This window comes from Gossypium hirsutum, chromosome D03 (assembly GCF_007990345.1).
Source record: "Gossypium hirsutum isolate 1008001.06 chromosome D03, Gossypium_hirsutum_v2.1, whole genome shotgun sequence".
Taxonomy (NCBI): domain Eukaryota; kingdom Viridiplantae; phylum Streptophyta; class Magnoliopsida; order Malvales; family Malvaceae; genus Gossypium; species Gossypium hirsutum.
The window spans coordinates 42,451,304-42,463,826 of NC_053439.1; the positions used below are offsets into that span (position 1 = coordinate 42,451,304).

A 12,523-nucleotide genomic window follows, 5' to 3' on the forward strand; every position below is an offset into this window, starting at 1 on the left:
TTGCTATGCTAAAAATCCTTTATTTTGTCTATTAAAAATTATTAGTTAAGTGATTTTATAAAATATTTATTATTATTTTTTATAAATTGAATTTTTATAGATTGAGACGTTAATCATGATTTTATATTATTCATTTCCAATCTAATCTCCATTTTATTAGAGATATTTCTTCCTAACTAAAATATAATTATTTTGCTAGATGTTCGATGTGGAATGATTTTAGTTTTTGTATTTTAGTTTTTGTATTTCATTTTTATTTGTTATAATTTGGTCCTATATATCCAAAACAGATAGTTACATATCCGTATCAATTTGTTACATTTATTTATTTATTTATTTATTTATTTAAATCTAATATTTAAATATATCAAATGGTTTAGATTAAATATTTTTAGTCATAAACACCGCTAATGTTACCTTTTCTGGCGCTTACAGAAGAAACGCCACTAATAAATTAAATTCTTAATGAAACGACACCGTTTTGGAAAATTCTAATACATATTAGTGGCGTTTTTGCTATAAACGCCGCCAAAGCTCGTATATTTTACAATTTTTTTATTCAATTATTGTATATTGCATATCAATTTTAAATTAATAATCTTTACAATTTATTATTATCTCTTTTACAATTATATAAGAACTTATTTAATATATAAATTAAAAAATACTAATTAATCTAAACCTTAAACCCTAACCTGACCCCGAATCTCTAAACCCTAAATCACTAACTCTTAACCCCTAACCTTAAACCCCAAACCCCAAACCACTAACCCCTAAACCTTATTTAATATATAAATTAAAAAACACTAATTAATCTAAACCTAAACCCTAACCCGACCCCGAATCCTTAACCTCTAACCCTTAAACATCATTTAATATATAAATTAAAACACAATAATCAATCTAAACCCTAAACCCTAACCCGACACCAAATCCATAAACCCTAAATCCCTAAGTCTTAACCTCTAACCCTTAACCCATAAACCTTAAATCACAACCCTTAAATCAGAATCCCTAATCCATAATCCCTAATTCCATAATCTATAAGCCTTAAAATTGTAACTCTTAAATCGGCCCTAAATCCTAAATTAACCATATATATACCCTAAACCATATATATTAAACCCTAAACTATAATGATAATTAAATTAAATATTTTAAAATTAATACTATCGTATCTTTTACAATTATATTTAAAATTTTTTAATATATAAATTAAAAATCAATCAATTATGTACCCAAAAAATTTTAAAATTATTTTAAATAATAGTATTTTAATTTCTCCATTTTTAACAAATATTTTTCTATGTTTTTTTTATTTCAAATTATTTCTACGTGTCATTATTTCAAATTTATCCATTTTTAACAAATATTCAATTAAAAATAAATTGAATTTTAATTAATATAAATAAAAAAATTAAATAGTAAATAGACATATAAAATGTTTTTGCGGCGCTTTTTTAAAAACGCCGCTAAAGATCTGAGCATTAGCGACGCTTTTTTTAAAAACGCTACTAAAGCCCTGAAGGGTAGAAAACGGTGTCGTTAAGCTTAGGTTTTTTGCGCCGTTTTTCCAAAAAACGCCGTTTTTAGGAAAGAGCCGCTAATGCTTAATCTTTAGCGGCGCTTTACGTAAGGCGCAGCTAAAAATGCCGCTAAAAGCCTATTTTGCTGTAGTGATAAATATAACTTAACAAGCAAATGCCTCTAAAATAATAACAATATTAACAAATACCTTTAAAATAATAACAAAATTAACAATAAAATAAGTTTTATACAATATCCAAACAATAAAAATAAAATAGTAGCAACATAATAGTAAAATGGTAGCAAAATAGGGAGAAAACAACAAGAAAATAACATTAAAAAAAAGCAGATTTTTTTTATCTTTTAGTGAATTCGAGCTGGGCCGGGCCGGGCGCAGGCTAAAAATACCTTACCCAAGACCCGACCCATTTTTTAAACTGGCCTTATTTTTTTTGTCCAAGCCCATTTTTCAGGCCTATATTTTTGCCCAAACCCTCCCACATTTCGAGTGGGCCTTTGGGCCGAGTCAGGTGGCCCGACCCATGATCAAGTCTAGTTCTAAATATGTGGTTTTCATACACATACACGTGTGATAGAAATTCTAGTGGTTAATAAACAAGTTGTTTTATTTTTCTATGCAATATTAGCCGTGGGAGTTTCTAGTAGTTAATAAACAAGTTTGTTTTATTTTTTTTTATACAATATTAGCCTTGGGACTAGGGAATGGGGATAACATAGTTTGAACTCGTGTCAAACCGGCGTCTAACAAAAGCTTTAATTACTTCTTTATACAAGTCAAGACAATTAATATTTTGAATATGTTTAATACTCTTATTCAATTTTTATTTAATGTGAAAGTGTTGAATAAAAAATATATAGATACTTATTAGGTTAAATTTGCTATTAGGTTAAATTGATGGCTTAGATCTGTTATAATATAATAATTAGGATGTTTAGAAACATGTTTGGGGATTTGGATCGAAAATTGAGCAAGTCTCTTATATCGATAAATTTAGCTAGATTTCGGTATTGAGAAAAGAGAGCAAAGATCTGCGTTTTTAATGTGATTTGATTGTGTTTGTCATTTTTCATGATGTGTTTATACTATGTTTAATGTGTATGCAAAGTGTCAGATCCATCAAGAGCTTCTACGAGCAAAGTGAAGGGGAAAGAAAAGTTTGTTTAAGCTTTCAACATTGAAGTAAAAGTTAAATCGGTGAGTGATTTGGAATTGCTACTTTTAGGCACAATTCAATGTGCTGAAAGGGGAGCTTAGGTAGCCTAATCACCTATCCTAAGTTCCAAGTGTAAGTGTTTCTACTTAAACTTAAGGTACTTTACAAATAAAGCTAAAATGTGATGTGATGTGTATAAAATGTGCTAATGTGATTATATGAAATGTGATTATGTCAGAATATGACTTGTGATCTGCTGGTTTATTGCACACATATGAGATTATAATGTATGTGGCTCAATGAGCATTGTGATAGACTTGAGAGTGCAGAAAATATGGATAAGATAGTGATGTGATCATGATGAACATGACATGTGAAAGTGTGTATAAACCATAAAAATAAATGTGTAAAATGGATATGTTGGAGAGATAAGGGAATGTTGAGCTAAGCTACATTCATTGGGACATCTTTGGTTTGTTGGAGAGTGTCAGCTTATTGCTACACTTATTTGGGACATGTTAGACTCTATAAGTCATTGGTGTGATGGAGATTTGTGTATCTGATGTGTTGTATTTCCGTGCATATTTCATAATCACAAGACGCCAATGTATCAACATAAATTAAAGATTGATGATTATATGTGATATTGTGCTTAGTATGCTTTCTATTAACCGTTAATGTTGTGGTTTATTGTGGCATTTTTTAGCATTCACTGAGCTTGCTTAAGCCCACACTCTTATATGTTTATTTTGCAGAAAAATAGTAATAGCAAGGAGGAGAAGTGAGCAAGCCAAGTGATCCAAATAAGGCTATCTTATTGAGTATGTGATGTGGCTTCCAACTATGAAAATGATGGTAATGTGGGACCATACTTGAGGGATTAAACTTTAACATTTCTTTGGTTTTTAAATGGACATTTTATTGACTATTTAAGGACTCTTATAATTGGTTTGTGATAGTTTGATTGACTAGGAACAATAACTGAAATGCATGGTACAAGATGGTTGAGATCTAGTTGATTGAATGGTGTGTGGATGGTTGAAATTTGATAGGAGTGTTAGAATAGCAAGTTGGACATTGAGACAAGTTTAAAATGACCAAATGGTATAAACTGAACTTAAAATGCACTTAGAAATGCATGAGATGCATAATTGGCATGTTGAGTATGTTGATATGTTAACTTGGAAATGCATGCTAGCCTAGTTAATTACTCAGGGTGTCAAACTTTGATATTGTATGTTTTAAGGTAATTGAGAATGTTGTGAATGATCTCCATATGTTATATGACATGTTAGAATAGAGAAACTAGCTGGAAAACAAGAAATGGCATGTTTAATTTAGGTACAAAGTGTCAAATGTTGGTTTCTAGGCTATTTTTGCAAAAATTGAAGGTGACATCGCGACGACATTCGTGTGATGTCACGACGAGGGATTGATGTTGGGGCACCATTTTTCGCATCGTTGTGACGAGAGAGGTTTTCCAGATCACGTTGCGATGAGGTAAGTCATGTTGTCACGACAAGACTCTCTAAGTGTTTTTGGCATGTTTTGTTATTTTTGCAATTGAGTCTTGATTTTTATGCAATGCAATTGGAGCCCTTAAATGCCATAAAATGCCTTGAAATTTTGTATGATTAAGTAGTATATGTATAATTTCATAATTTTAATTTTAATTTTTCAAAAATATTTTTCGGGATATTTTACCAAATTTACCATTTAGTCCTTAAACCTTTGTTTTAAATTACTTGAGTTTACTTATCGGTTTAGTCGATTCTTTCAAATATTGTTTTAAATAATACTGCATATACTTAATGTATGCTTAATCTATGTTTATGATTGTTTCATATAATGTATGTTGAATGACGATTTTACCCCTACTTGTTATTTTGATTATTTTACTAGAGAAGCATAAATCTAGGGATTTGTATGTTTATTTTTATTTGAGGATCAATTATTTTGCATGTATTTGTGTGGTATGAATGGTGGTTTGTGGTGTGATTGGTGGTTGGTAAGCAGGCTATACAAGTGACTAATGTGACGTTCTGGATTTGGGTTGGTCAATCCTAGCATGTTTAATAATATTTAAAAAAAACTATGTTATTAAAAATAAAAAATTCTTATTATTTAATATAATTTTATCCATATCCATAAATTACCAAATTTAAAAAATTCCTGGTAATAAATTTTATAAAAATCAATTTAAAGGTTTAGAATTTAATGAGGTTAATGAACTATGTTTAAATTAAATTATTTTTAAAGAAAATGTATTAATTTGAAATTTGAATGAATTGATTAAAATTTCATATTTAAGTGTTATTAATTTTGAAATAGATTAATATTACGTTAACTCTATTTAAATATTCATTAATTTAATTCTAAATAAAAATAATTTTTATTTTAAAAATTATAAAGTATTTACGTGATTCAGTTCTAATAATTAATTTGAAGATGACACTTATATATATTGACTATCAAATTTGAAAACTTCCTTTTAACAATTTTATTAAAAAAATAATTTAAATATTTAGGATTTAATGCTTAGTTGTAGTTTCACAATCTATGTTTCAATTAAATTATATATAAATAAAAATTATAATTTATATATCGTTTTTATTAGTGGTCGATCCAAAAATACGATTTACGGGGTAAACTTATATCAGTATTGTCAATTTAGTTGGTGTTTTTTGAGGTTTGGGGGTAGAATTTAAAATTTTAAGGGGTTAATATAATAAAGTTTATCTTAAAGGGGATGCTATGTAAATTTCTAAAAAGCTAGGGGGCAGTAGCCTACACCTGCCCCGTTGTATCTGTCGGTGTTTCTCACTACATCATTCATGGTTTCTTTCCAATTATTTAATGACATTTCAACAATCTTTTCTATGTTATCGATACGTAATTTTGATGAATTTTTTATCATAAATTTTGAATTTCGAATCTCGAATATTGAATCATAAACCTTAAACCTCGAACTTTAAGCCCTAAATTATGTATAAAGAACATGAAAAACATTATCGAAGCATCATTAAAAAATTAGAAAAAAATCATAAATAATGTAATTAGAGAGATCCATAACATAAAATAATATCTCTAGGATTAATGAGTTTTTTTGATCTTTTGTGAAATGGATGAAGTTGGTATTTTCAACTTCGGTATACTTGGCGAGTTGGTGTCCCAAGTCCCAACGACCAAAAGGAAAAAGCGACATTGAAATTATCCAACGGCTATTGTTACAAGAGACGTTACCAAACCCCCCTCTCTCCTTTCTAAATTTTCTTTTTCGCCTCAACGCTCCAATTAAAATTGAATAAATTTTAAAATAATATTAATGTACATTTTGCTTGTTCAAATTTCATTCAATTAAAATACATAAATATTAATGATTCTATCACTTAAACATAATACAAAACTTACTTTAACTTCAACACCTATGAATCTTGAGGTCAAATTAAAAATGATGTTACCCTAACCTCCCCACCCCTAGTTAACGAGGTTAGGTTCAAGTCTTTCTTTCATCATTTACACAAATTATTCTTTTAATTTTCCTTTAAATTTTTTTTTTGTTTTCTAAACCAAACTTAATAACTAATCATTCACCTTCAATTTATTATTTCTAAATTTTCCAAGTTTTACAATTATTTTTATAATGCAAGTGTCTTTTTTCTTCAATTTTCATAGTTTGAGATATTTTAGATTTTTTTTATGTTATTTTGTACTCTTATTGCAATTTATATTACTGCCATTCAATAACTCTATAATATAAAAAGATGGTGTTGATTCAAATCGCAAGGACTCGAGCCTAATGTGAAACATTAGTAAATGTTTTGGTATTTAATTATTAATAAAAAAATTTAGGTGAGTCAATTATGAAAAATTAAAAAATAATTATCTAATCATTTAATTTGATTTTTTTAATCACCGAACACCAAAAATATAAAATAATTAAGTCAAATAAACATTTTATAATTAAAATTTTATTTAGTTTAGTGAACATTTTTTTACTAAAATAATCATTTTATAAAATTAGGTAAAAAATAGAATTAAAAAAGCAACTAAAATATTCAAAATCTGACATAAAAACAAAAAGCAATAGTAGTAGAAAAGCGTCATTAGAGAAACAGGTTTGGATTCAAAATCCCGACCCCACCGCTTCAAGGAATCCGTTAGCAGCATCACTAAACTGAAGCATAAGAAAAACAACTCCCCATCTCATCTCTGCGTCTCTTCTTAAAAACAAAAACACAAGATTTCGCATAAATTCGAAATTCCATTCGTTTTGCTGGAAATTCACCGATGCTAACTTACTGTAGTGGCAAAACAAAGAAAGAGGTCAAGGAGTGAGTGACAGAGGCAGAGGAGGCATTGATTAAAACGATGTCAGTTTTGGAGGAAAACCCAGATTCCCCGTTGAAGAAGAGGCCGCCGCGCTGGTCGGACATTTGGCTCAAGAAAACAAAGCCATTGAAGCATGTGGTGTTCGCTATGCAGCTTCAGTCTTTAGCTTCTAAAGACCCCAAATCCCAAACCCTTATCCCCCATTTCGCTAACATCGACCGAACTCTTCTCTTGTCCGACGAGCTCCTCCTAAAAATCCTCTCTAAGCTACCCCTTTCTCAAAGGAACCCTAACTCCCTTGTCTGCAAACGGTGGCTCTATCTCCAAGGCCGTTTGGTTCGGTCCTTGAAGATCCTAGATTGGAACTTTCTCGTTTCAGGTCGGTTAATCACTAGATTCCCTAACTTAGCACACGTGGATTTGCTCAATGGCTGTTTGTTTTCACCCCGAAATTCCGGGATTCTGTTAACTCATCGGATGGTTTCGATGCAAATGAGGTATGGGAATTGTTCAAATTGGGAGCTTTTGGAAGAAAACCTATTGCCTGTTGAAGTTGTTGATGGAGGTCTACAAGCACTTGCTAATGGCTTCCCCAATCTTCGAAGACTTGTGGTAATTAACGCCAGCGAGTTGGGGTTGTTAACCTTGGCTGAAGAATGTTTGACACTACAAGAGCTTGAGTTACATAAGTGTAACGACAACGTTTTACGAGGGATTGCAGCGTGTGAGAATTTGCAAATCCTGAAACTTGTCGGAAACGTTGACGGTCTTTATTGTTCATTGGTTTCCGATGTTGGGTTAACTATCCTAGCTCAAGGGTGCAAGAGGTTAGTTAAGCTTGAACTTAGTGGTTGTGAAGGGAGTTTTGATGGGATTAAAGCCATTGGGCAATGCTGTTTAATGCTTGAAGAATTAACTATTTGTGATCATAGAATGGAAGATGGATGGTTGGCTGCATTGTCTTATTGTGAGAATTTGAAGACTTTGAGGTTGCTGTCTTGTAAGAGGATCTACTTGGATCCCGGCCCCGATGAGTACTTGGGGTTTTGTCCGTCTCTCGAGCGATTGCATTTGCAAAAGTGTCAATTGCGGAGTAAGAAGAGTGTGAGAGCTTTGTTTCGAGTATGTGAAGCTGTCAGAGAGGTTGTTGTTTTGGACTGCTGGGGATTGGACAACGATATGTTCACCTTTGCTAGTGTTTGCAGGTAATTAATTGTTCTTGTTTTGTTCTTTTATGAATCTCTTAGCCTGTTTTCATTACCTTTGCTTGCTTGCCTGAATGAAAGAAAAAGAAAAAGGGTTAGTTAATTGCCATCGAGTCATGTACCTCAGGTAGATGTGCTTTATTAGATTGTTAGCGGAAATTTATGATCATAATGTTTGTTAGGTAGCAATATGATGAGCATTGATTTATTTAGTGACATGGAAGAATATGAAATCTGGGAACAGGGATTTGGACAACCGACATTGTTTTTGATTGAGAAACTAAGTCATTTATTTTTCTCGCAGGAGAGTGAAGTTCTTATCTTTAGAAGGATGCTCATTACTGACAACTGAAGGTTTGGAAGCCACGGTTCTTTCGTGGTTGGACCTCGAAACTCTGGTAGTCGTATCATGCAAGAACATAAAGGAAAGTGACATATCTCCCGCACTCGCAACCTTATTCTGTAATCTTATAGAGTTGCGGTGGAGGCCAGACGCCAAATCTTTGCTTTCGTCGAGTCTTATGGGAACTGGCATGGGAAAAAAAGGTGGGAAATTTTTCAAAAGGACGTGAGACGCAGAATTTTCAGGTATCAAGGATTCGGTTCTTTGCTGCCGATGCAATGATGTACTTCTAACATGGAAATATTTTATCCGTCGCTTCCCTTTCTGTAAGACTAACTAGGTTAGCGAACAGAGAACGGATTATTAGAATTTTGGTGTAATTTATAATGTAAAACATTTCTTATATATCCTTATTATGGATATCTGAATGTGTGGACTGTAGAGAGAAATGCATTAACATTACTCCAAGAGTTTGGCTTTCGTTCATTATTATTTTTTCATTAATTATTAATAGACTTATCAGCTTACTTGTATGTGTAGGATTCTTTCATAAATTATGGAAGCTGAATTTGTAGACTGTGACCTAAGTTACATTGAAAAGTAACAGACCGAATGCTTTTATATTAGTACTATCGGATTCAGGGAAATGATTTTGAGTAATTCTGTTGCTTTTTGTTGATAATAATAGCATCAAAAGTATAATAGTAGTGCAAAATATTTTTGGTAATTGTTGCGGATGAGAAAGTTTTGCTATTTGCAAAAATGCACCAAAGATGGAGATGGAGTGGACGAAGACTTAGGACCATGTTTGATGTAGAGGGAGACCTTTGTTCACCATGACGGTGTCTTGGACGGGTGTAGACGCCATGAGTGCCTTAAGGGATGAGCAACATCCAAGGTGAAACCTTCAGACAAACATAAATGTCGAGAATGTTAAAAGGGAGTGAACAATGGTCATGGAAGGACCTTCGAAAGAGTGTTGGTAAAGGTTATGTCCTTCCTTTATGTTGATTGACTTTCAAACATTTGCAAAGAGGAAACATTCATGAGAGGACATTGGAGGTTGTCCTTCGGGGCACACTTTGGTGGTTAAGTCAATCTATCAAACAAGAATAAATAAGGCAAACGAAAACTAATATATGGAACAATGAAGATAAGATGTGCTTGTGTAGTGAGCATGATAAGGCCCTTAGCTAATGCTTGAAGCCTTTGATAGTGGCTTTTTCCAATGGGGGCCTAGAATCGTATAGAGAAAGAGAGTTTTTAGAAAGAAATGCTTTCAACATGTGGAAGACGAGCTCTTAGATGTAAGGAGAGGATATGCTAAATGAATTGTATTATGAGATGTGTGTATGAAATGATGTTATCCAATGGGAGAGTCCTCTCTATTTATACTTCAGTTCGTGGCCAAGCAACTTGTCAATTTGTGCAAGTTGTTGGCCACCACCTATCTCTTCCTTATTAGATAGAGGAGAGATCTGTGCTTAGATGCACACATCCTTTTACTGTCTAAGGGTGCAAGTGGTGATCCCTTGCACTTCTATAAGAGGGTAAAAGAGGCCTCTCTAATAGGCGGGCTTCATGTTTAAATTGTGGACTTATATAGCTTAAATGATGGTCCTGGGAGAGCCCAATGATGCTCCATTTACGCCTTTGGTGGTTTCATAGGCCCAAGAGTGGGCCTTAAAACCCTCTCTTGCTAGGCAAAATTGGAGGCCTACATTGGGTTCAGCCTAGCAACCCTGTTGAACATTTAATGTCTTGATGAGGTTTGGGGACTCTGGTGCTCATACATCAGGGTCCAAAACTGTTGGATCTAGTTCCCTAAGTATTTCATCTATATACACTTTTAATTTCTTCGAATAGATTGGTAAGTAAAATAATTCATGGATTATAATAATATACTTTGTATAATCTTCCTCATATGATTTTTACATGAAAAGCAACATAGAAGCAAATATTAGCTCACTAATTGTCTAATGTTTAAACTAATACTAAATGGTATTACGTAGTAGGAACATAATATAGAAAAATAACTTATATTAATAGACGAACCTAAACATGTCTTTAGTCTAATTAGAAATGAACAAATCGTTTGAAAAACTAATATGTCGTCTATCAAGTCCAATTGGGGAGATGTTTTCTTTTGAGTATAGAAGCGGATGACTCCCAAAAGATAGAGACATAGATGTGACTGGACTGATAGTACTTGGACTAAACCCAAGAAGAATAGATCCTGAATCCATTTATAGATTTATTCACTTGTGACGTTCATAGTGTGGCACACCTAAATCCTGAGTGGATGGCGGGCTATGCATGCGTAACTTGTGCACTTTGATGTAAGTAAAAACATGAGTTCAAATAGATAAGGAATCGAAAGTTAGTGTGTTGGCTAATATGACTTTTGCAATATGTAACGTCATTCGCAACAGTGGAATCTATAGCCCGAGACATGGAAAAATGATATTCTCTCATTGGCATTACATGGTTGATGAAAAGTAAACGTGGCCACGAGTTGTTCGTCTTTATGATGAATGACTTGATTACTATTTGATAGTAATTGACTTTTCATGAAGGAATATTTAATGGTTACCATGAGATAAAATAGGATCATATTGGGAGAACAAATATTATCCCAAAAAGATTAAGGATATCCTATGAGGGTAACACACTTATAACAAGGTCATTGGACGAGCATTAATCGAGTTACTTTCATAATGGTATGCTGTTGGGAAGAGCTCAGTCGTGATACTATAGTGGAATGCATTCGTGACTAAATTAGTTTATAATTAATTGGAGAAAAGCTAGAACTTAATTATAAATAATTTGAGCCTCAACCGCATATGTCCAATCAGTTCCTCCACTAGCTCGTCGAAACCAAAAATGAATTGTATGTTGAATCAAATGAGTCCACGAAACTAACTAAAAATTTGACTAAGGCAAGTGCACCTATCAATTAATAGTATAGCTACGGTGAGTAAAGATATTGTTTCCACGAAGACTAAAAGTACTAGTAATTACCATCTTTCTATTATTTAACCGAATAATTCGAGTGATTGATTAAACCTAAAGTTAACTAAATTAATTAACTAACGAACACAAAAAAAAGAATAAATCATCAAAATAATTGAGTAACAACCAATAAGCGAAACGATACACAGGAAAGAATCCACCTAGATTTCATTTGTCACTATCAATCGAAATTTCACAATTTCTTTACTTAGTATTTTAATCCGTAGAAATCCCTAAAATATGCTAATATTTCTTTCAAGCATAAGTACAATTGACTATATGTTAATTAATTGAAATTTCTTTATAATTAAAACCCTTATTATCGCATTAACTCATGCTATGGATTCCCCTATTAGATTTGAATCTAATTCAGTAAACTTATGTCATCCTATTTCTAAGATTGCATGCAACTCCACTCAATTACGCAAGATTTACTCTTAAACAGGGTTGTAACAACCCGTTTTTAGTGAAATTGGAATAGTGGTTTTGGGACCACAAATCTAATTAGTAAATCTTTATTTTTATTATTATTTTAATTTTTACGAGACTATATTAGGGTCATGTTAAAGTTTAGTTAAGAAATTTTGACGTTTGCATGATTAATTATGTGAAAAGGACTAAATCGTAAAAGGTGCAACAGTAGAGTGCTATTAGCTAAAGGTGTTAAATAACTATGAAATATTAATCTAAGGGACTTGGATGGTAAATAAACCAATTGAGTTGTTGGTGAATATTTATGGACTCGGTTTTGAAGAAATTATGAATGTTTTTAAAGTATAAAATGTTAAATAAGTAATTAAAGTTCAAATAACTTAAAGAAAATGCATCCATCTTCTTCATTTTACAATTTTTCAACCGAATTCAAAATTGAAGATATATTTAGTGTTCGGTAAAGCTTAGTTCATTTGCATGGTATGTAATTTTGTCCC

The 12,523-nt window shown here is 32.1% G+C and overlaps 1 protein-coding gene across 1 annotated transcript; it reads left to right on the forward strand.

The window, feature by feature from the left end:
- The first annotated feature begins 6,796 nt into the window (after positions 1-6,796).
- Positions 6,797-9,062, forward strand: LOC107949676 (F-box protein At5g07670). Its single transcript, XM_016884404.2, has 2 exons — positions 6,797-8,239; positions 8,544-9,062. Exons 1-2 carry the CDS (start codon positions 7,074-7,076, stop codon positions 8,809-8,811), a joined length of 1,434 nt encoding a protein of 477 aa, XP_016739893.2. The 5' UTR covers positions 6,797-7,073; the 3' UTR covers positions 8,812-9,062.
- The last annotated feature ends 3,461 nt before the right edge of the window (positions 9,063-12,523 follow it).

Coding starts and splice junctions, on each gene's coding strand:
- LOC107949676 (XM_016884404.2), top strand. CDS start 7,074: ATGTCAGTTTTGGAGGAAAACCCAGATTCCCCGTTGAAGAAGAGGCCG. Junction 8,240..8,543: donor ACCTTTGCTAGTGTTTGCAG/GTAATTAATTGT, acceptor TTTTTCTCGCAG/GAGAGTGAAGTTCTTATCTT.